The following is a 26,531-nucleotide window of genomic DNA, read 5'->3' as shown; positions in this document are numbered from 1 at the left end:
AGTCAAACTGTTTCCCACTAGGCGTACCCTTCAACTTCAGAAACTTTTCTTCTAAGATTACGTGAGATATCTAAATGAAATGAATGATGCGAAATTTCTCTTGCATACTGGTTTTGATTCAGTATGAATTTCATGGTTATTTTTACTTCTTTCCATTCACTATGTTATTGACCGCAGATTTGTGTGAGTGCTACTGTAAATTATGATATTAAGTAATATTTCATGGATGACGTCAAGTTATGAGTCACTGTTACTGATAAAAATCTTGTTGCTATGTTGTTTTTTAAAATACCTTGCACAATGCACCTCTTAAAATATAGCCAGATTACCAGTATCACTATACTGATTTTATGGGAAAATGGAAATAATGACCAGGAAAGGCAATTTTCCCCAAATTATGCATTTCTCTGAAATATGCCATAATTTAATTTATGGTCTCACTAACCACTTCTAACGTTTCCATTACTTTACATGTTAAAAAAGTAATTTTCAAAGTCTCACTGTGAATTCCCAGGACAAATGACATCTTAAAGCTGCATACCATTGCGAAGCTTGGAAAATAAGGCTTCCAAAATCATTATGCTAATGGTACGATGATAGTAGAAATTCTTCACAAAATTTACTTGAATAAATAATACTGAAAATCCACATTTTTACCTGTTCTGCTAACTGACAGCATGGAGGCAAATTACTCACACATGTAAACAATATTCATACACTTTTGTAGTTAATTACATATATGATTTTAAAGTACACATTCTCAGCTTTATTTTGACTACTTTTAATCACAATACACACAAATAATGCACTTACAATGCATATGTCTAGGTTCAGTGTGTTTTTGGTACTACATAGGGGGGTGGCCATTTGACCTGGAAGTGGTTAGTGAGACCTTAATGGATTAAAACGAAAGTTTGACCCCAGATAGATCTCATTATGCTGAACACTTTTATCCATTTCAGAATTTAGCTGGACCTAATGGTTTGTAGATATATGCAAAAAACTACTGTCTGACCCCTATGTTCTACTTTTAGTAATGACAGCCATGTTTTTCGACGGATCAATACTCCCCACATCAGTTCTATGCAGGGTACCCCAAGGAACATCTGTACCAAGTTTGGTTTTAATTGGTCAAGTAGTGTCAGAGGAGAAGAGTTTTGAAAAAAATTGTAAATAACGACGGACAATGACGGATGCCAAGTGATGGCAATAGCTCTCATGGCCTTAGGCCAGGTGACTTAAAAATATTACAGTCATAATTTCTTTTATTGAATTTCTTTTGTTTATTTTACCACAACGAAATGGTTATCGAAAGAAAAAATAACACAACACAATATTTGGCAAAACAACCGTTCTACTCAAAATGCCCCTTTCCATTTCTTGTGAAGCAAGTTATTGCCAAAATAAAAAAAAATATAATAAATTCTCATCCCCTCCAAACTCAATTTTTCTTCCTCCCTGAAAAAAAAAATCATTTATTTTCTCAAATTTGATTAATTTCTTTCCAATTAACAGCATTTTTCACTTAAAAAAAAATAAAACATACAATTTGCCTGCCTGCCCACCCCTAATTTACAAAAAAAAATTTGGATGAGAATCTATGAAATTTGTTATGATGGCCTAGAGTGCCCTCTTTTCTTAATTTTACCACTCCAGTACCAAATCAAAATGGGAAAGGTGGCCTGAGATTTAATAATACCCCGTAGCTCCCTCCAAAATCTCTGAATCAGCCCATATACTCTTTCAAAGTTTTCTTGTATGAATGCTGTCATTGTGTATAAACACTATGTAAGATTAACACACTAAATTGGAATCAAATAAGACAACACAAAATGTGAGAAACTAAAATTTATTGCAATTATTTATATTACAAGAAAAACCAATAATTTTCCACTTGATTCAAATAAGTAACAATGGATTTCTTTTAGAAAACACAGGTGTTTGAGGGAAAGACTTAACATACTTTGTCCCTCTTCATACCCAATTCAGATTTCTTCATATCCAACTTCGATCTCTTCATATCTGATCTGTTAATTCAATTCTTTATTTACTACACTGCATGCAATTAGTTTCCATCAATATAAATTAATGAGCAAAATAATATTCAATTTTATAATGAAGAGGGTAAAAGTACAGAAACAAGAGGCTACCAGGAGCCTGTATCTCTCACCTGGTTAAATTTTGGCTTTCAATGGCAATAAATTTAACAAGGAGTTGTCCAACAACTTTGACTAAAGCAAACCTTGGTAGGACTTATCATAATAATCATTTCAAGATATTGGGTGAAAACTGTAAAAAAAGGGCAATAACTCTTACAAAGAATCATCTGACAACTTTGATCCCTTCAATACTTTTGAAGGCCTTATATTTGGCTAAACCTAATGGTTTTGGAGACATAATATGCAAAAATACGAACTACTGTCTGACCCCAATGTTCAATTTTTAGTAACAGCAGCCATGTTTTTCAACAGATCAAGATAAAAAATCCCCACACCTGTTCTAAGCAAGATACCCCAATGAACATTCATACCAAGTTTGGTTCCAATTGGTCATGTAGTGTTGGAAAAGATTTTGGAAAGAAATAACATTAAAAAAACCAAAAAAATGTCAAACTTCAACATGGCTTAACAGATTAAATCGAAAAATGAAACACAGATAGATCTCCTCATGTTAAACACTTCGTTGTAGTCAGAATTTGGCTAAACCTAATGCTTTTGGAGATATATGCGAAAAACTACTGTCTGACCCCTACATTCTATTTTTAGTAATGACAGCCATGTTTTTTGATGGATCAAAAATCCCAACAACAGTTCTATGCAGGATACCCCAAGAAACATAGGTTCCAATAGGTCAAGTAGTGTCAGAAGAGAAGAGTTTTGAAAAATTGTTGACGATGATGATGGCTGCCAAGTGATGGAAATAGTTAACCTGGCCTCTGGCCAGGTGAGCTAAAAATGGAGAGGTAAATCCTTTCTGAAAACCAATGTATAAGAAAACTTTTACAAGTAATTCTTAGAAAAACTAAATGAACACAGTACTGAGACAAATATAATATTTGGGTTACGTCTCATTTTAAGATTTAAGAGGACGTCCATGTAAAAATCAGGCAGATCCTGTGGCACATGGTAAATTTCATCCCACTGAATTTTTTGTGCCAATGTAATGTATATACCTGTAAACATATTTAAGTCAAAAATTATAAAGTTTGTTTTGCATTATAAATGGATGGCTCAGAAAATGATTTTAAACTTTCCTAAACATGGCAACCAAATTTTGCTCAAATTAAAAAGAGTTATCCCCCTTTTTCAATAAATTACAATGCTTTCTATGTAATTTACTACTCTTTTCTCATTCAAGTTAATCCAAAACCAACATTCAACTTTGAGAAAAGATGCATTTGTAGTATGAAATAGATGAAAATTTTTTCAGAACAAAATTTGTCATGTGCCACCCACTGCCTGGTTTTTACATGGACGTCCTCTTTATCAAATGTAAATTTTTTGTAAACTGTTAAATGCCTTTACATAAACTAGGTGTCTGCAAACTTAATGAGTAAATGATTCATTTAAGTAATATTTTGCAATATATTGGCTTCCATTTTTAATGGATAAATCATTTGCAATATTTGTGTCCTCTTTCTATATAATTTTTTGGGAACATTTTTGTTTTCTAAATAAATCTAACAATAGGTAAGCACTTAAGTTTATTGTCAACATCAATGGTACACTGGTCAATCAAATAGACTAGAAAATACTTGATACCATGTTCCAGGCTTGAAAATAAAAATGAAAGCAAATTATGAAATAAATGGCATTTCTGCACAAGAAAACAACATTAATGAATATTTACCCTGCATAAACAATTCATGCAAGAATTCAATGGATTGAAAAAATGTCAGCAATTTTTTTTGTGCTTAGAATGGCTACATTGGTTACCATAGCAACCAAAAATATAAGCCATAAACCTTGCATGTAAAGTTTCTATGAGAGTGGTACTACGCATAACTATAAAGTTTCATCCATTTCTGAGACCATGTATAAAAGGCCTACTTGGAATTTTTTTGGTGATTACGGTGAGTTAGATTGTGTTATAATAATCTAAACTACAGAGAAATTTTCACTACAGATAAATATTCTTGGAATGGAATGTTTCATGGTAGTTATCTCCCTTGAGAAGGTTTGATATTGCCAAAACTATAATAAAAATGATTATGGCTTATTTTCTTTTACTTCTGTTTGTTTTATGAACATTAATGAAATATTGATGTTGGAAAAGATTGAAGGTTGGAATGAAATGGATGAAAAACATTAAAATACAGCTCAATATATAGAAACAGGAATAAAACTATAAATAATGTGGACAAGACAGATCAAGAGGAAAAAGGGGGGTTACAGGCTAAAATTTCTTTATTTTTGTACAAAATTAATAAATCCTACATACAAAAGTAAGATGTTCTGACAAAAAGTATCTTTCTTCATGAACATCTGCATTAAAAACCTAATCTTAATATTAAGTTTCATCAAAAGCCATCAAGCAATTTAGAAGTTACACTTAAAAATAAAATCAAAATAATTAGTTTTGCAAATTAAGCTAAATTTGAAAATAATAGGATGCTATTTGTTGAAAGAATAGCACTAAACTAAATACTATAACCTAATTATAATATGTATATAATAAAAAAATATTAATATATCCCCCACATGAACATATTCATTCACTGCAGTTTATGTATATTTTGTCAATTTCACTTGTACACAGTTGATAATACTCCAATTCACACTCAACATTTTTCTCTGATATACTCTAGAATTTGCTCCAAATGATTTTTTTAAATTGTTATCTCATTAATCTATCAGTTTAAGGAAAATTAAGTATAAAAAAGCAAGAAAATGTATTTTTTCTTCAAAAACATTATACACATTTTATGTTAAGCTTTTACATTGATGAATAAAGCTAGCTAAGTCATCACCAAAATAATTTCATGAAATGGAAAAAATATCAAAAAACAGAATTTTCATAATTCTAACTTAGATTTCCTATTTAATAAATTTTAGGCAAAGGGAAATAACTTTCTAACCAGACTGACTGGTTTACCTGTCCAGTTGCAGCAATGGACAGCAACAGACTTTAAAATCAAAATTTGATTTATTCAAGCGTGTTTGGTACTTGTTTACCTGTAATTGACTTATTTCAAACTATTCAGATATTTAACACAGTGAAAATAGTTTCAGTTTCCATGAAAAATGTTAACAATTACAACCAGGGTGTCCTGTGTTTGTGGGTTACATCCCTTGCTAAAATGGCTTGCATTCAGTAAATATGAAAAAGGGCTATTCTAGTACAGTATTTTTTTATATTCATAAAACTTAAATAAAGATAAAAATACTTGGTATACCAGAGTTTGGGAAAGAAATATTACAATATTTAAGGAATGCCTGTTATATTTTTTGGTCTACAAAGAAATAACCTTAATCATGAAAACACACTAAATAATTGCATATAATAGTCATTCCACCTATCAAAAGTCAACAGAAAAATAAAAACAAAACAAAACAAAAAAAACAACTGTATAAATAAATATACTTATTAGACCCTATAGTCAATTTAACAAAAAAGTTGTACATGTAAAAATATGATGTCACAGTGTTATTTCCTGTTGTAACATCATTGCTTACCATGAATGTCAAGATATGATGTCATAGTGCTATTTCCTGTTGTAACATCATTGCTTACCATGAATGTCAAGATATGATGTCATAGTGCTATTTCCTGTTGCAACATCATTGCTTACCATACGTGTTACTTATACAACTTTTTGTTAAAGTAATCAGTTTTGTTTATAGGCAAGGATTAAACATGACTAGACAATAATCTGTTGTACACATCGATTAATTCAGAGTGGTGTTCTACTATATTCAAAATCATTTTTTTGTAAGAATGCTCTTGAAGAACAATGATAATTTTTAGAAAAAGCCTCAAATACTGGCCAAGGTGCCTAAAGGCTCCTGAAAAAAACTTCTGAAATTCCTGAATCGTGTCTTATGTCATAAGGCATAAATCCTCAGACAAGATATGTCTTTGGGTATTATTAGTGAAAAATCAAGATTTGTTGCAAAAAATTATGTATGTGCTAAAGCACATTTTTCCACTCTCCTCAAAATCGACCACTGTATCTGGCAGGGATCCAAGGAAAGGCCCCCTATCCCACCTTAAAATGGAAAAAAAAGTTCTTTTTGCATGAAATCTTGACTTTTTCACAAAGTCTACCCCCTAAAATATTCTTGCTTCACTTCCTTCTATTTACATCCCAGAAATCCTGTTGTATATAAAATATATGACATGGTATGTATATAAATATGTCTTGGTAAGAAAGCTTACTGACTAATACGATAACTGTAGGAACATCACAACAATTGTAACAGTATTTAGATCACATGTAACCAATAAGATCATAAAAATATATACCAATATAAATTACATAGATCTGTTTTATACAATTAAGCTTGGACAGTCTTAAGTGTAAATGTTTGTAGGAATCAGGCAAAATGGGAAATATCAGAAACATGCATGTCAAAAACCCACCGATCTGACAATTTAATATCACTCAAGGATACTATCTCTACATGAAAATAACAATATTTAATCTCTGCATCACTGGATTTGCTCAGAAATTGTCAATAGAATGTTAGAAAAATGAGGTGTTTGAGAGAGTTGTCTGCCCTTGAAATGTTCATTTACAGTACATTTCAATGAAACTATAACTCAATGCACCAACATAATATGGAAAGTATTGTCTTTTTTCCTTGATTCTGATGGTGCAAATAGTCAAATTACATTATCAAAATGATGTTTTTTTTTCATACAATGTTTCACCCACTGGATGATTCTTACAGAGACTGACACTTAAATGAACTAGCAAGGGCATCCATAAAAATAATCTATAACTCCTATCCCTAGAAAAAAATCTCAACAACACTATCTCCTTAACAACAATTCAAAGCATAAAGGGGATGAGGCCCATGAATGAGACATTTCTATATACTATATTAGATTTGTGACCTTCTGTTATTTATAAAGTTTATTATTTTCATTGGCCTGACCTATGGCTTTACATCTCAACTGAGCCTAGGGTTCTCAAAAAGTGTTGATTCTGTCTGTTTAGTAAACAGAATATACAGTAAAACCTGTCTAAACTGGAGCCTGAATAATTTGAAAACCTGTCAGAACCAGACACTTTTTAAAGTACTTTTATATCAATTTAAGTGGTTTTTAAACCTTGGTAAACCAAACACCTGTCTAATCTGAACCAATTTTAAAATAAAATAGAGGTCGTTTTAGGCAGGACTCACTGTATGTGATTGACAAAAACAGATTACCGTAAAATGGGATATTTTGGTGGTTTTCTTACAAAACATGCATGTTTAAATTTTGTGCATTTTATTTTGGCCTTTCACAGTGTGAAAACAATCCATCTAATTCTAATTAGATTAATTAGTACCAATTAATTATAATAATTATTAATTATTGAATTAATTCTACCAATGACAGATTACTTTCTTCATTTTTTTTCTGAATTAAATAAATAATGATAATGAATACATTTACAATCTTTTTTATAAGGTTTTTTGGAGACATTTTAGGTAATTACAAAAAGCATATGTTTCTACATTGTTTGTTGTTCGCTCAGCAATGAGAATCTACCAATATATTGGCAGTCGAAATACTCTCATATGTTAGATTTTGGTGTGTTTAATTTTGGCACTTTTAGAAGAGGCGTCAAATAATCCATAATAAAACTAAAACCAAAATATCCAAATTTACAGTACAACATATTTAAAAGTTCCAAATAAATGGTATATTCTGAGAGTTTCAAATATTCAGGTCTTGGATCTACTTACAGTAACCCCAAAGAAAAACAAAGACAAGCCTCTTTGTAAATATGTTCAGATTTTTCACTGATTTATCTTCTTCTGTTGAATATAATAATATGTGTTTGAGATAATCAATATAACAGCACCTAGGAACATGGCACTTCCTCCGAAGTAAAAGCTGGCATCATACGTTCCATTTATATCCTTCAGTAGACCTAAAAAACACAGCAAACCATTACCAAATGACAATGAAAATAGGGACAAAACTACATGATACACCCATCCATTGTTTGCCTTGCAGTGTTTAAAGTCACAAAACTGAAATGAAAAAATTATGTACTGCAGAAGCATCCTTCTTTGCTGCCATGTCAGTAAATGAATATTATGCATTACAATTCCTTTTGTGTAATATTTTCAATACATCATGAAATATTAAATACATTTCAACAAAGTTTTGTAAAAATTGTGGAAGAAAATCACCCTTTTTTTTCAATAAATTCCCATTGCTAGGAAAGATGAAATTGGTAATAAATAAAATGGGAAGGGAACTTACATCATAAAATATATATACAATTCACCAAAGTTTCTGGAAGCTATTTTGGAGTTATTGTACAATAGTACTGGTACATGATGGACAGATGGCCGGATAGATAGAGGTTTATAAAATTTCTCCTCAGACCGAGCCTTTGATTCCATTCTGACCTCAGAATAATGTTAATTGTATATTTTATTTTTTCTAGTTTATATGGAAAGAACAATTTTTTTATTTTTTACAATTAATGACCAATTAAGAAGTATATATTAAGAATTGTATACCTATGAACCTCGGAAGTCATGAGATATTTATAGGTATTTTAAAAACTTTATAATCCGCTGATGGTAATTTCTTCTTTCAGTATTTCCAAAAAGATTAATTATTTATGATGGGATCAGCACTATCATCACTACTATAACTACACATCCACACAAGACTGATTATTCAAAATTTCAATTTCAATTTCGTTTTCTCCTTTTTTTTTGTTTGGTTTCATTTTGTTTTCATCGTGTTTCTCAATGTGTAATCTTGACAACCTATTTTTAGTTTTAAATGTAGCCAATCACATGGAATCCATATATGGATATCAAAGGTATTAATAAAATATATTTCAAACTTCTGTATATGTATTTGAATTTTATACGAAGTAATCAATTTGATACATTTTAATATCCATCCACCAGATTTCTTGGAAGTACTTTTAAGGTTATCAACCGGAAATCGCTTTGATTCCCATCAGATGGTTTATTGTCAGAAGTCACATAATTATCGCCATTCATGATTGTTTTTCATCCAACCCTGAATAAACCTAAAGCCTTTATAAATATTAAAGGGTAACAACAAAATCACTGAATACTAATCTGATTCATAATCATGTCAAGTCCAAAATAAATCTGGCAAAATAGTTATTAAAAGCAGACACTTTTTAGGTTTCTTCATATTAATTTTAAATGTATTTAGAACCTAGGTAAACTTCAAACACTTGGTTTACTGGACAAATTCTCAAGTCCAAAAGTGGTTTTGTTTAGTCAGATTCCACTGTAACTCTTAAGTTTAGTGGAAATTGTATTTAACCAATCGAAACATACCTCCTATAGTAGGCCCAGTGAACATTCCAATACCCTGAAACAGGATCATAATTCCAAAGGAAAAGTTAAGTTTTTCCGGTCCTAATAAATCCACTATCACAACCGACTTCTGAGATATAATAAGTCCTATTAAGAATCCATATATTCCACATACTATTGCAAGCGGTAGAAATTCTGTTAGATTTGGAATTATGAATGAGACAGCACCAACAAAAAACATCACATAGTTATAAATGTTAAGTCGGTATGGCTTCATTCTTTTAAAGTCTAAAATAATTCCAGATGTAATTCGACCAACTCCATCCATAACTCCTGCGATGACAATAGAAAATGCAGCTTTTGTATCACTTCCACCTATTTGTTTGATGTAAGCCGGTAGAAAAGTAAAGGCAGCTTGAAATGCAATTGTAAACAGCAGAATAGCAACACAAAAACAGGCAAACCTAAAATCTTTCAGTAGAGAAAATTCAAATAATTTCTTTTTCTTCGTTTCTTTACCTTTTGACTGCCTAAACTTTGTAAATGTTACAAAAGAAGACAGTCTTCTTTTCATGTTACTAAATGAACTGTTTTTCTGAAGAGTAGCATTTTCCTTCAGCACTGGTATGGTAAAATCTACACTATCATATAAAAAATTGTCATTTCGTTTTACATGCTCAAGCTCCTGGACAACTCCTGTTTTTGTTTTTGATGGAGGTGATAAAAGTCCTTCTTTTTTCCTGAAATATAAACATAATGTCCAAATTAGATTAAAAAAAAGCTGTAATAAAAGAGGAAAAATTCTTATCATGAAAAAGAATCTCACACCACTATTAGTACATGACAGAAAAATCTCAGACATCCAAGAATAAGATTTCGAGTTCTCTCAGAGACAGTGTTCTAGGATTTTTCAGAAAATGAGGTTTCCTCGGGAAAAATCCATATAAAATCAACTTTCCCACAGTCAATGGCTGCTTTCCTAACAAAACAAATCCTTACAGCATATGAAGTTTTCAAATTGCCACGAGAAAGTGTAACTAAGTACCTAACTTTCCCTGACCCAAAGTTTGCCCCTGGTAACAGGAAATAGGAATCCTAGAACACTGAGAGAGTGTCTCAGATTTCTTAGTTTTGCATTTTCTGCAGTATTTGATTCTTTTTTCTCATCTTTGAAATTGATAACATTATTAATATGCCAATACAGAAAGCCATGCTTGAAGAGAATTCCTTTAAATTTCCAGGATGTCATAAGGTTCCACTATGTAGATAGGTCACTGCAGATAACTTTATGACAATTTGTGGAAATAAAGCGATATTGCGACACTTAAACAAGCAAATCAAAACTTTACCTGTAAGAAATATACATTTTTCAAAACCGTACATTATGGAGATCCATGAAAAGAAAGATCAGGCACTTTAAAACTGCCAGAAAAAGTAAGCGGGCATGGTATTATTGTAAAAAAAAAACAAATAAAAGTGTACCTTTTTCTACTCATTTGTTCATAATTTTAATTCTTAAAGTTCGTGCGATATTTTGCATTTTTGAAAAACAGCCGGTTGGTGCAGGGGAAAGAACCCAATCCGGTGAGGACCTGAATCTTTCCCGATAGCTTAAGGCATGCATTTTACACCTTTTTACCATCACAAGTATTGCATCTGTTTATGTATGAATGCTCTACTACCCACAGTCAATATTTCCACCAAGTTCCACCTTTTATTTCTATGTTTTACAAAATTAGACTGGGTCAATTTTGAGAACAAAACAGTGCACCTCAATCCCATTTGTATAGTGCAACCTCAAATGTTTTAATGTAATGTAAAAAAACACTTGTTTTATCTCACCCAAAGGAAATCTCACATGGCTAAAAAATAGGAAGCTTGTCTCTTTAGTGAAAATGTAACTTTTCAGCCACAAGTTGATTACATGTTGTTGGCCCATGCCGGGCAGGCATGGAACTCACATCGGTGAAAATTGTATGAACTAATGTCATTTCATATTAGGCAAAAATCAACAAGCCTCCAACGAGTTTATCGTTTTAGTTAAGTATTATTCTGTGTAAGAATCAGGCAATGAGTGGCACATCATATTTCTCAATTTGTTCTTTTTTGCCATAAATATTATCAATACATCTACAAAACAACTGCAAAGCTATTCAAATTTATCCTGAAGCATCTGTGACATAGATATTGTTTGACTGCTTATATAAGGAAAAAGTGTGGGAAAATTTTCAGGCCATTATTCAATAGTGCATTTCAACTAAATTTGACCTATTGATATCTTAAAAAGGCAAATTTTACAAACACTTTGATGGTTATTTCTGGATGTTATCGAGTATAAACACTTGGTTAATGCAATAAAATCTGTTTTTTTTTCCTTCATGTGCTACACCTTATACACATTTTGCCTGATTCTTAGATGGAGAAGTACTTAACATTTTAAAAATAATAAGAGATGATAACAAGTGGTATATGATTTCTAAGGATTGTAAAATCTATTTCGCTTATGACTTCTCTATTAGTAAACTCATGATTAACCATGTAGTGATAATGTTCGTTTTTTTTTTCTTGAAGTGAACACTCAGAGTTCAAGAAAACTTTTTGTCTGCTGTCTGACATAGGACTGACAAAGGCAAACGTTTTGTCAGTCCAACTGAAAATTTGCTGGTCCCATGTAATCAGACTTCACAAAATTTTTTTAACCTTTGTCAGTCATGGGACCAGCACAAGAGGTTGAAATGCTGGTCCTACCCAAATTTTACCTGTCAGGACTGGCAGGACCGGCGATTTTCGTGAACTCTGAACACTTGCCAGGTTATATATGGTAGATGATCGATCAAGACAATAACAGTGGCAAATGAATAGACCAACTGAATGTAAAAATCTTTGGTACCTTTAATTTCTACCTCATTCAAGCATATAGTGTATGATAAATGAATGATAAATACATGTATCAAGCTATGCTAGAAATCAATAACTGAGAACCATCAATAGTACTATAGTGAAGTTTGCTGGCAATCTTTTTTCTGACTTGGCTTCAAAGAATTCAAATCTCACGAAATCAAATATTGTAAGCAGCCATTAGTGCCACCCATGGTAACCATGTCTTGCTTGATTCATATGATAATCTTGTAACCACAAAAGTCCCACCTGGAACAGTTGGGGCAAGTATTGACACAAATTATAAGCTTGTTACAACTTAAAAATTGGATTGCAACTAGACATTTAATGGAGAATAAGAATTTAACCAGAATATAAGAGGCCCCTTTTTGGGTCTTAGTTCCTAAATAGCTCTAGTCATAATATAAATCAATTACAACCTTCCTTTGGGTGAATTGCACTTAACAGTAAAATTTTAAAAAGATCCATTCCTTTATACTCAAGTTATCAGCTTGACATAAGTAAAACTTGTTTCTAGCCCTTTTTAGGCTTCTAATTCCTAATATGGGTAAACTTATAACTCCTTATAAATAAATCCCAGTCTTCTTACAGTGGTATGACACCAAGTGGTACAACTTTAAACAGATTAATATAATTATTATGTCAACTAACCGTCCAGACTTTAAGAAAACGCTTGTTTTGGTCCCTTTTCGGTCACTTACTCATACATAATTCAAATCTTAACCTATATAATATTTTAGAACAATATCATATGTTTTTACTTGAATTTTTACTTGAATATTTAAGTTATCACACAAAAACCTAATGTCTACGGTTGACAACTACAACAGCACCATATGATGACACAACCATAAAATGCTCACCTTTTCTCAATATCTTGTATCTTCCTGTAAACTGACAGTGGTCTCATTAAACTGCCAGAAACTGACAAATTAAAAACTATACCCCCAATGATAAGGAAAGCACCAGTGAACAAGTACTCTTTAAACACAAGTTCTATAACCAGTGGGATAACAAAGGTTCCAAATCCAACGCCTGATGTTGCTATGCCGACAGCCTTCCCACGCTTTTTATGGAAGTAGTAACCCACAATTACTACAGCAGGACAATAAGCTAAAGCTCTTCCTATACCTGAAATAAATACTTGTACTGTTAATGAGAACAGAATGCTGACCTCCAGGGATTGAATTTCTAAATTTTTTCTACTAGCTAAATTTAGCAAGTACTGAAAATTTACACTCACTAAAATTGAAGTTTTTTGGGTTATTTCTGGACTTAAATGACATATAGAATTCCACTAGCAAATTTTAGTAAGTGGAAATAATTTCTACTAACAAAATTGAATTTCAACTTGCATTTAGCAAGTATTTTCCCTTAAATTCGATCTGACCTTGTGCATAATTTGTTAATGAAAAAAGTGTAAAACCGAGTCCACATCAATTTTCAAAGTCCAAGGACCTATACAGGTTCTAATAAAAAATCAAGTGACCTGAACAAATTCGAACTTGATCTGTTACCTAGCAAATATATATACATCAGCAAGCATGGCAGAAAAAAGTGTGGAAAATTGATTTACCTGACTGACTGTCTCGTATGTAAATTTGTACACAAAATTCAAACATGATACAGCTCTGAATTTGATTGTGATTAAATATTTGACACAAGATGTATAAAAATCAAACATAAGCTTACATGACAAAAAAAAAGCCAAAACAATTCAACAAAGTTTAATGGAATAAGCTTGAAGCATTTCGAAGTTATTATACAATCATGGAAACCCCCCCCTCCCCCTCTATGAATTAAATTCAAAAACTGGAAAAATGAAAATTAGAAATTCATAACAATTGAAGAGGTAACTACTGTAAACTCAATAGTAAAAAACTATTTTCCGAAGTTTCATGAATATAGGAACAACCATCACTGAGTTAACCTGAAACCTGTGAAATTTCCTTTTTCACAAAGAAAGTCCTACAACTCTAAATCATAAAATCAGAAAGAAAAAGAAATTGAAAGGAAGCTTACAACAAAACAAGAGGCTCCCAGGAGCCCGAATCCTTAACCTAGTTAAATATTTGCTTTCAAGAGCAATAACTCTAACAAGGAGTTGTCTGACATTTTCATTCAAAGAAGAATTTGGTAGGACTTATCATAAGGATCATTTCATCAACTGAAAGTTTCATTTTATCTTTAATAGTTTTCAAATATTGACTGAAAACTGCCAAAAAAAAAAAAGTTTTTTGCCTTTCAAGGGGAATAACTCTAACTCTTCATCCAAAAACTTTGATCCCCACAATCTTTTGTAGGCCTTATCATAAAGATCATTTCAACAATTGAAAGAATTTGGCTAAATCTAACAGTTATGGAGATATATGAGAAAAACGTCTGATTGACCCCTATGCTTTACTTTTAGTAACAGCAGCCAAGTTTTTAGATGGATCAAAAATCCCCTCCACTGTTTCATGCAGGATACCCCAAGGAATATTAATACATACCATGTTTGGTTCCAATTGGTCAAGTAGTGTCAGAGGAAAAATTTTTGAAAGAAATTACATTAAAAATAAAAAAAAAACATCGAAATAGGGCAATTACTCCGACAAGGCTCATCAGATTAAAAAGAAAATTTGACAACATATCGATCCATCCCACCATGCTGAACACTTTTACCCCATTTTCAGAATTTGGCTAAACCTAATGATTTTTGAGATATATGCAAAAAACAAATATCTGATCCCTGTTCTATTTTTAGTAACGCCAGCCATGTTTTTCGATGAATCAGAAATCCCCACATCAATTCTATGCAGGATTCCCCAAGAAACATTAAAACCAAGTTTGGTTCCAGTTGGTCAAGTAGTGTTAGAGGAGAAGAGTTTTTAAAAATTGTTAACAATGATGGACGACGACAACAATGACACAAGTGATGGCAATACCTAAATATTAAACAATTCATCAAAGTTTCATTGAAATTGCTGCAAGGCTATTTATAGCTTAAACCAGTGCCCATATTCTAGTAATTTATCAAAAATTTAAACAATTTACTTTTGTCTGAATAAAAAATCTGATTAATTTCCACCTTCATTTTAAAAATCATATACTGTACTAGTATATGATAGTTTCCACACCCTCTTAATTGCATAGAATCTCTATACATAAAAATGTCATACGAATAATCCCTCTTCATTTGCATAATTTTAAAATTGACCTAAAAACATATAAAAAGGATAAAACAACTACATACTGCTGATGAAAATCCAAAATTTTTTGTAAGAAATATGTTACTGCAACAAAATGTTTTCTGTCACACTGAAACCTGTCTAAACCAAACCCCCTTTTGACGGTTGAAATTGTTCAGTTTAGACAGGTTTTACTATACTTTGACTGTACACAGATATAGGCATCTAAATATATATTTAGAGAAGGATTTATCTAACTAGAATGCAGTTCTACATTGAAATTTCCTTCAAATGATAATTTCTGTTACCTTGTAATTGTATGATGTTTTCAAACAAAAAGCTACAGGTTATGCAATGAACAGGGATCCTGTGTATTAAGTTGTAAAATATGCATAACATGCCAATTCAGGGAGGAACCACTTCATATCATGAAAACTAGGTGAGGGCTGTAATGTTCTAACAAGTAAAAAGCACACACTTTGGTGAGGGCTGTCATGTTCTAAAAAGGACAAAAGCACATGACTGGATGAGGTCTGTAATGTTCTAGCAAAAGTTCTAAAAAGCAAAACAGCACATGATTTGGCCAGGTCTGTCATGTTATAAAATGCACAAAAGCACATGATTTGATGAGGTCTATAATGTTCTAACAAGCAAAAGTTCCAAAAAGCAAAAAGCACATGATTTGGCAAAGTCTATGATATTCTAACAAGCAAAATGCACATAATTTTTGAATGAGTCTTAAGTTTTCTACAAAGAATACTAATTAAAAAAAAAACTATAATTATGGAACAAACTGTAACTTTAAATTAAATGCAACAAAATTTTGAAGATGCTCCCATAAACTATAGTGGTTTACCTCATGTTAGCAAATGGGAAGCCCAATTTACACTAATGTGCAAATTATGTCCTTAAAAAAATTAAAAGTGGTGACTTTTTCTAAGAATATTCATTACCTAACAGAGCTAAATGAACTTTAGAATAGTGTGAATCAACTTCTTTTTGTGAGAAATTTATTTAGCAAGAAATTGCAATAATAAATCACTGTGCACAGGTCCCTTTATTATTGAAAACATGACAATAGAGCGTTGGTCAAAAAAATAAATAGAAACAAATTCTATTCAATATCTTGCAATGCAAAAAATAAATATCCACAAAAACAAGTTGGTTTGCAGTGCCAAAATAACAACATGTCATTCTACTTTCTGTTCAGATGATCGTTTCAGAATCCTCGGGTTTTCCCCTTTAAATAATGTTGTCAAAATCATGACAGACGAGTTCTGATTGGTTGATCAGAAAGGTCATTTGAACAAAAGGTAGAATAGAGCTGTTAGATTGTACATGCAGTGACTGAATGGAACAGTTGATAGGTCTCATTTCAATTAGATTATAACAATCTTGTTTCCGATATAATACTGTCACAGTACTTTTCGAAAATGATGCATATTTTCAGACAGGGCATAACATTTTCTATATTTCTGACTGAATGGCATGATTTGAAATTTCCCAATAGTAAAAACAAAAAAATAGAAAATATTCTTTCAGATAGAATTAAATTTGTAATGCACTGAACATACAGTGTTCTAGGATTCCACTCTCCTTCACCCAAGGCAAGTGAAATTTGAGTCAGAGAAAGTTATTTTTCAATTGTTACTTTCCCTTGGAAAGTAGAAATTAAAGAAATTTTTATATATTTTAAGCTTGGAAAGCAGATTATGATAAATGAAAAGCTGATTTTCATGTGGAACTTTTCTGTGGAAAGTTACAATTTTCAAAGTTCTTAGAACACTGAACATATGAATATATATACAGTTAAACATGTCTAAATCAAATGAAAAGTCTCAATTCAAACCAAGTTTTAAAATGCATTTAATCTGATATGAAAGGATTCAAAAAGTGCAGACTGAGACAAGATTTAGGTTTATTCAGGGTTTGTTTTAGTTATTGTTATTTTATGTATCAGAAAGCATCATAAAACAGGTTGTCTGTTATACTGCTTGTGTAAAAGTTACCTCCAAGCAGTCCAAAGCTGAGGAAAAGATAATAGAGGCTGGGAGAGAAACCTGAGATTACCATGGAAACACAGGTGACAAAACCTCCCCACATTACTGCAGTCCGGCAGGAAAATCTCTCACTTATGGCACTGACAATAGGACCTAAAAAACAAATTTTTGGTAAATAAAAAGAAATTTAGAGGTAGAGTAAAGAATTGTCTAAAATTGATCTTTTCACAAAACTCAAACCAGAAAAATGATTTCAATCACGTATATACTCAGGATTTGGTTGAGACATGTTTCAGTTCTAATTTACACATTCATTAATTCTCAAGTCCGCACAAAAGAACATTTAACAGCTGTTTTTCACAAAAAGAAAATAAATAAGTTGGGTCTGTGTAAAAATCAGGCAGCATGTGAAATATAGTATGAAATAATCAACCTCTTTGACAGTGTAATTTGAAGCAAGGAAGCAAGGAAAGATTATCCATATAATTTTAGTTAAATGAGTTATAATTTCATAAAAATGCACTATGATGCAACATTCAAAGGGCAGATAACTTTGTCAATAACCTCAATTTTCTAAAATTCTGTACATAACCTATGATGCAGAGATCAAATAATGGTTATTTCAAATTGACAAGACTTCCTTGAGTGGAGAATCACAGAAGATATTTTGTCAGATACATGTATGTTGATAAGTGGCCTTTGACTTGCATTTTCAGATTTTCTATAGCCATTGTGCCTGATTCTTACAAAGACTTGTATTTAAGCCAAATTATATCTACCCTTATGTCATGTTTTTTTATGGAAATTTTCTGTTGCAGTTTTTACATATAAGCCACTCAAAGCCCCTATCAACAACTTGAAATCAGAAATCATTGCAAATTGATGACTGAAGCTATAGCTCTTTGTAAACTCACCTAGCATCAACATGACACCAGAGGCCACTGCTAATAGCAAGGCTGAGGCTGTAGCTGATATTTATTCCCTCTCTAAGAACTCACCTAACATCAACATAACACCATAGGCCCCAGCTAATAGCCAGGCAGAGGCTGTAATTGATTTTTATACCTCTCTCTGAACTCACCTAACATCAACATGACACCAGAGGCCACTGTTAATAGCAAGGCTGAGGCTGTAGTTGAGATTTATTCCCTCTCTAAGAACTCACCTAACATCAACCTGATACCAGAGGCCACTGCTAATAGCCAAGCAGAGGCTGTAGCTGATTGGTTGTACCTCTCTCTAAACTGAAGATATAACAGTCCTCCTGACCGCTCAATGCCACCTGTAATGATAGCTCCATTCAGATACATACAGTCAAATCTATCTTAGCGACTACCAGTATTCAGCAATAACCTATCTTAAAAGACTATTGTAAACATATTTATTTTCATGGTGTACTAATTTCCACATTTTAATGGTAGACAAAAAATGAAAATATCTCTTGCAAGATGGAAGGAGGGTGCACCAGGTGAATTATATATATCATGTCAGATACTGATCATTTTTGCTATGAACATTAATCATCATTCTATTTAAGTTGACTGAATATCAGGCTAAAAGTGCCAAAAAAACATTAAAAAATGCGATCAACAGATGTTTCCCAAATTTGCAACAATTATAGATCTTTACATAATTGTTATTTTTACAATCTACATTAATCCTCAATCAGCTACTGTTTTGTTAACAACATGCAAAAACATAGAAAATCTAAAAAAATAACTGATGGTTGATACATAAATGTAGGCTCTCATTTTCTAATTTTGATTATTATAGTTATAAACTAAAGCACAATATTGCTTTTTTACTTCCAAAATCTTATCTTTTATACTATTTGAAAACATTACATGATGAATTATTAATAGTGTATATAATCTGGTATTACAGAAGATTAAATAATACAGATATAATTCTAACTGTTTTAAGAAACAACTTTCATTGAAAGAGTAATCAAGGGAACCAAGGTTATAGCGGTAATCAAAAGAATGTAATCCAGGGACAAAGACCAGACATGGAAAACAGACATACACAACAAAGAACATAAAGTAACTAAAATCATACATACAAAGTAACAAAAGTAAATGAGCAACTCGGACTCCACTAAAAACTGGGAGCATGGACCACGTGCACCGGTAGGGTAAGTGTCCTCTGCTTTTCTAGAAACACCCGCCGAGTTGCTCATAAAAAGTCAAGTCTGGGGTAGACAAAGTAGTAAAAACTACAGTAAGGTACTTGTATAATACAGTGAAGTCAACTGCCATTAGATATGAAAAAAAAACAAGATTAAATTTATAAGAAATGGCAAGCTTTCACCTTTATCATGTCAATATGTATAAATAGAACACAAACTTTATCATGATAATGAAACAAGATAAAACTCAGTAATGTTGATGTACATGTAGGAGAATACTCCTCCACTTTTTCACTTTTCAGTTCCATCAATTTTTTTTTATCATTTCAAACCCTATTTTCATTCAATTATTGGTATACATGTAGGTCAGCACTCTTGGTCACACAGAAAATTACTTTAAAGTGCACACATGTATGTATATTGTTACAGAGTCCTACCATGATGTTTGTTACATACTGCAATACTTTAATTGTAAGCCCAGTTTTTTTTGGTATTATAAATTAGTGCATACCAATCAGCTAGAATATATTTGTTTGCATATCATAATAGTATTATTGTACATTTTTGTACACTATGTCTGCATATAACATGTAACCATGGGCTGATTATCGTAAAAAAAAAAAATAAAAATTATAATAAAAACAATTTAAAAAATGGGAAAATGGTTAAAATGACATTTTCTGTGCACATAACTCCAAAAGGTGTGAACAGATTTTTCTGACAGATGAATTTTTCAAACCATTAAAGAGCCCAGGATGTCTCAGATTTCTTCTATCTGTAATGATTTTAGAGATATAAACAAAAATACATGGAGATACCCCTATGATCTATTTTTAGAACATGCCAAGGATGATTTTCACCAAGTTCTATGAAATTCTATTCAGTGGTTTCAGAGAAGATTTTTAAAGAAAACTTAAAAATGGACAAGAGACAACAACAGCCATGACAAAGATTACTACAGATGCCAAGAGATGACAAAAGTTTATATAGCCTTTTAGCCTTGGTGAGCAAAAAAAGGGGAAGACAAAATGTTCAAAATGGCCTAATTTGAAAACTAAATTTTGGATTTTGCTATCAGTTGAATTTAAACTGTATAGTACTAAACATTTGTGCAAAATTTTAAAATCAAAGACTGAAGTCTTCAAAGTTAATAATCGTCAAATATTCTCTGCCATTGATTTTTGGCTTACTTTCGACATCGGAAATGGCACGAATGTGATATGCTCTAAAATCAGGTGACTTCTGCTAGAATATTGGTTTCCCTTGATATGATTACTCTTTTGTAACCATGATGACGTGAATGTATTCAATCAAAGCAACTGGTTACCAGGAATTAGATTAAACAACTGGCAATGGCTATATACAGATATCGGGGTCCTGATAATGTATATGAACTATATAGTCCATTGTAACAAGGCCCTGTGTTTGCATCGTAAACTGGGAAATATTACATAAATTCAATGCTAATCAATCAGTTCATCTTTGAATGTAAACTTCCCTTTCTCAAACTAGCTAAAAAACACATAGACATATGTATATTTTTAAAAGAGGTACATTTTAGTGATCTTTGGGTCGCTTATGATATTGACCAGGGGCCAGAATGAAAACCATATTATAACAAATTGCAATGAATATTTATAGATATCAAGGCCCTGCTAATGTATATGACCTATATAGTCTTGTAACGAGCCCCTGTGCCTGAATCGGGAACTGGTTAATATTCAACGCTAACCGATCAATTCATGTAAACTTACCTTTAAACATACATACACACTCAAATGTGCCACACATGAGAATCATATGGTTTGCAACATATGGCAATAACATGAAATAAGCATCATATCCTTATCATATGTTTCAGTTTTAATTATATGATTATTGCATGATAATGATATGATAATCATAACTTCTTTCACAAACATATGTTTATCACATGTTTTCAGGCCAAAATTGACATATGAGAATCATATGATAATCATAGGACTATCATATGTAAATTATCATATGATCATCATATAATTTCCATATAATTATCATATGAATCAAGCACCATATGATTATCATATGTGACACATTTGGCTGTGTAGAACACACTTGTATGATATTTCAGAGACCTGTACATTTTTATCTTGTATGAAGCTTGAATTATGACACTAGCATATACATATAAGTTGGAATGAGATACTCTGCAAATTTTGCTTTAATTGCAGGACTTACCAAAAATAAAATGGACCATAAAGCTGCTGAAAACAATGATCCATCCAAATCCCCCATCTGGTGCCTCAAATTTCTTCATTTCAATCTGTACTTCAGACTCATTGGTGATCATGTCAGCATCTAAACCAATTAAAGATTAACTTCTTTATATAACAGCTAAAACGGGATTGATGTCTCAATAAAAATGAGATGCTGATCCATCTTATGTTTTTTTTATCGAAATGAATTTGCACTGATAAGGAACAGGGGCACAGGCAGAAAGAGAAATTAATTTTCATATATTCCTCAAAAAACTTAAATGCAAGCGGGATAATAAATGGTAATAATTACATTTTAGGGACAGAACCATAAATTTTATTCTTTATTGTCCCACTATACCATGAAAACTGATTTGTTCAATGTGTCATAGTTTTCCTTTCCTCTTTCGTTTACACCAGACTTGACTTTTTATGAGCAACTCAGCAGGTGTTTCTAGAAAAGCAGAGGACCCTTACCCTACCGGTGCACCTGGTCCATGCTTCCAGTTTTTAGTGGAGTTTGAGGTGCTCATTTACTTTTGTTACTCTGTATGTATTATTTTGGTTATTTTATGTTCTTTGCTGTTTTACATGTCTGGTCTTTGCCCCTGGAATACATTCTTTTGATTTCCACTAGAATCTTGGTTCCCTTGATTACTCTTGCATCTCTAACAAACAGAACTATTAAACAAATCCATGAAAGAGTTTCTAATTTATATGTACAATCAACACATATCTTAAATAGTTAATAATGACAACTATAAGATGCAGTATACAACCTTTGGACATTCATATTTAATATAGTATATAATAAGTTGATATCCAAGACCAAATAAAAATTATGTGTGGTTCCAGTCACCTAATAGAGAAAAACAAGGTTTGTAGGTAGGGGACTTTTTTCATTCTTTTTTTATGAAATCACTCCACATGTTAAATGACTGCCATTTTCATTAATTAATACCCTCTTTAATCTCAATATAAACTCAAATTTTGTGTTTCAAAACTTTATTCCTCCTGTTACAATGATGACTGAACCAAGTAATAGCAGAGTTAAAAAAAACAGAAATTTAATTTTTTTTTCATTTAGGCAGAAAAAAAGTCTAGGGTTGGCAGTAAATAGAGGTTTTTATTATGTGGCCTAAGTAATTAAAATCAGACCCCCTGAACATTTTATTCAGCCACTGCATGTAACAATCCATTCTACTTTCTGTTCAGATGAGCTTTCTAATCATGCAGCCAATCAGATTTCAGTATCCATGATTTTGAAAGGATTATCTAAAATGAAAATCCAAGGATTTTGAAGACGTCTTCAAATCAGTTAGTAGAATAAAGTGTTTTTAGATTCTACATACATTGGGTGAAAGTTACAACTTGTAGGTCTATTTTTATTAAATTGAATAAGTTGAAACTGATACATTTAAGAATTGGCAATAAAAAAAAATTTTGTCTATTTCATACTATATACTTTGTTTGTTGCACTTCGTGCAATAAACAATATGCACATAGAAAATTTAGGTTATTTTTCAATAGACAAAATTTTTATCATAGCCAATTCTTATTAATTAATTTTAAAACATATTTTTATCTTTAAACATGAGAAAAGTAGCTCTGAATTTAACTGAATAGGGGCATGTTAATATTTCTTTTATCCACTGAGATATAACAAAATTATTTTAACCAATCAGATTACAGTATTTATCTCAAATTAATTTATATGTACATATAAATAAACCAACCTAATCCTTCTGTGAACAGTTTGCTTGATTCGCTAACATCATCATCAGCATCAGTAAATTTCACCCCACAACCAATTGATTTCTCAGAAGTCGCCTGTTGGCCACTGTCCATTGAAACCACAGTACTGGTCATTATGTCATGGAATTATCATCTGTCTAAATTATATTCAAAATCAACCATTGATCTAAAAAATTTCAAATCTGTAATAAAAATTTTTAAAGTTCTTTGTAAAATTTAATTTTTCATCTTTATTAATAAAGTGCACTTGAAGTTAGGATGATATCTCAAAGGAGGCAGGAAATGTCATCTAACTTATATACATGTAATATGATACTGTGAAAGTATGATTGTTCGTGGGGTACCAATTTTCATGGTTTTCGTGGGTAGGCCAAACCACGAAATTTGGTTCCCAACAAAAATAAGATTCCCTTCGATGTTTGTATAGAAAACCCCAACACCACGAATTCAAGAATCCACGCATTTGTGTTTCTTCCCTAATCCACTGAAATTGGTATCCATGAATTAAAGTAATTTCACGGTACTTTACTTTTCTGGTATCCAAATATTTTCAAGCTTTTGTCCAAAAAATTCTTTGCTAACAGGCATTTTTATTTTTATAAATTTTATGACAATTGTAATCACAAAATTATAGGATTATCTATCATTCAACTGAATCAGGTAGCAATCTACGCCTGCACAAGCAAAAAAAGCTAATGGCAAAGAATAAGACAATTTATTTTTCAAATGTGTGAAAAAAAATTAATTGTTCTACTTTTATAGTTTAAAATCTTCAATATATAATTACATTTAAAAATACTAAAGTATTACACAACCCTCAGTGTTCATACCTATATTCTGATTATTTTTTTCTATATTTTCATATCCATTTCAGTCTTTTAAAATGGTCACAGAAAATTTTAAGTTCCAAATTTCTTATATATAGAAAACAAAACAAATTGAGAACACATACCAGTACTGTCAGAGTTGTCAAGTTTTGAGATCCACTTAAGAAAATCATAAGAAATTTTCAGTACCAATAAATTGAATTAAAATAAAAGATCCTGAAAAAGAAATTTGCCATTCCTCAACTACAGTTTGGCAACTAGCAATTTTAACTTGATGACAGGCTAGCAGCAAGTTGATGAAAGGTAAGTAACAAAAAAAATAGAGGCTCCCAAGAGCCTTAATCACTCACATGGTTCATTTTTGCCTGTCAGTGGCATTAACTATAAAAAAAAATGTCAAGTGATGGCAATAGCTCACATGGCCTTATCCAGGTGAACTTATACAAAAAAGACAACCAAAAAATAACCAAAAAATAATATGGATGGATCGACATCTGTATATGTAGAATGTAAGACCAGAACTATGAATGGCTAAAAATATTTTGACAAAAGTGTTAAAATTTGTTGATATGAGAGTAGACAACTGCACAAGTGCAGAGATCCTGTTTTGTCTTAAAACGTCAATGGATACGATTTTATATTTATTTATTCAATAATGATTTGGAAATCATTGGCTGTGTAGAAATGTATTTAGCTTTCCCAGAACAAAGTCTCACACATTCTCCTCACTGAATGATTGATTGACTGATTGTTGGTGTTTAAGTAGCTGTCTTTGTAAGAATCATGCAAAATCTGAAAAATGTGATACACCCCAAAAAAGGTTACATATTTTTATTTTTGTAATTAAGTTGTTTTATGGGTCTATACTATGTAATGTGTAATTATTCATTCAAATCTGCATGCTCTTAGGAGATAATCGACATTGAAAATACAGTAGATTCTATTGTATTTGAGTGCCATTTACAGAGTTATCTCCCTTAATTTTGAAATCTACAGTGCATTCTATATAATTTTTATCTCCTAAGAGCACAGGTTATATGAAAAACCACATGTTTATTTCTGTTCACTGTGACATTTCAAACAAAATATCAAAAATAAAATTATGTTGGCTTTTCATCCATGAATCACATTTTGCATGTTCCTTATCTAGAGTGCTACTTAATACCCAAGCAGCAATGTTTCAATCTACATTGTATATTGGGCAAAGAACATAAAATGGATGATAAAATAAACATTAAATGATGATGAAATGAGAAATGGGATGTAACACAAAGATAGCAAGATTAATAAATTTCGATTGCCATTAGTAATATGGAGAGGTGGGTTGGGTTGTGCGATTTTGCCTCATTAGTCATGTAGTGGAGCCAAGGTTCCTACTCTTGTCAAATATCACAGCTGAGTTCTTAAATGTGAGAGGAACGTGGCATCTTTTCCAACATGTTGCACAACTATTGTTTGCGCTCCGGTTTACCATATCATGGTCTGATGACCACAGCATGTTGCATGCCAGGGTTACCTTATTCAACCTAATACATTACCAAGTTGCTTTGCCTCACTGAATGAAGCTTATCTTTTAGTAACATGGAAGTGAACCATACACAACAATTTAACATGCTTTAACAAAACAGTTTGAGGGCAGACATTGAGCTCCGTCCATCATAGGCATAGCGTATTGGCTAAAGTCGTATCAGTACAACTGACATTCTATATAATTAGGAAGCATGCAGCCATCACATGATTCTTTCAAAGACCTTAATGACTCAATCGGGATGTCCCATTTAATATAATTTATAGCTTGATTCTTAATTATTCGTAACTTACTTTTAATTTCTTTAATAACCTGCCAAAACGCAATCTATAAAGACATTATTGTGGTTGCGTCGATCTACATAATGACTATCCTGGTTCATGGGACTACGTTCCAGGTATCAGCTACTAGCACTACTCTCTCACGAGGTTATATTTATATGTGAAACATACTGAATATTGCGATCGGGAACCAGTCTACATAATGACCTTGTCTAATGATGAGCTAATTTTAGAATT

General features: G+C 31.8%; 1 protein-coding gene across 4 annotated transcripts; it reads right to left on the bottom strand.

Moving 5' to 3' along the window:
- Nucleotides 1–1,833: 1,833 nt before the first annotated feature.
- Nucleotides 1,834–26,485, bottom strand: LOC148612748 (monocarboxylate transporter 14-like). 4 transcript variants are annotated; one of them, XM_088594454.1, is made up of 8 exons: nucleotides 26,307–26,485; nucleotides 23,640–23,840; nucleotides 21,887–22,006; nucleotides 18,707–18,823; nucleotides 17,551–17,694; nucleotides 13,235–13,502; nucleotides 9,495–10,213; nucleotides 1,834–8,086 (listed from the first exon to the last, which is right to left on the bottom strand). In XM_088594454.1, exons 2-8 carry the CDS (start codon nucleotides 23,770–23,772, stop codon nucleotides 7,953–7,955), a joined length of 1,635 nt encoding a protein of 544 aa, XP_088450580.1. In that variant the 5' UTR covers nucleotides 23,773–23,840; nucleotides 26,307–26,485; the 3' UTR covers nucleotides 1,834–7,952. The 4 variants fall into 4 exon arrangements, with proteins under 4 accessions (XP_088450580.1, XP_088450578.1, XP_088450579.1 ...); XM_088594452.1 differs by having other exon boundaries at nucleotides 23,640–23,824; XM_088594453.1 differs by having other exon boundaries at nucleotides 23,640–23,795.
- Between the last annotated feature and the right edge of the window lie 46 nt (nucleotides 26,486–26,531).

This window comes from Perna viridis, chromosome 7, assembly GCF_037379345.1.
Source record: "Perna viridis isolate PV_CMFRI_1.1 ecotype Kerala chromosome 7, ASM3737934v1, whole genome shotgun sequence".
Lineage (NCBI taxonomy): Eukaryota > Metazoa > Mollusca > Bivalvia > Mytilida > Mytilidae > Perna > Perna viridis.
This window is presented reverse-complemented; position numbering and strand designations above follow the sequence as displayed.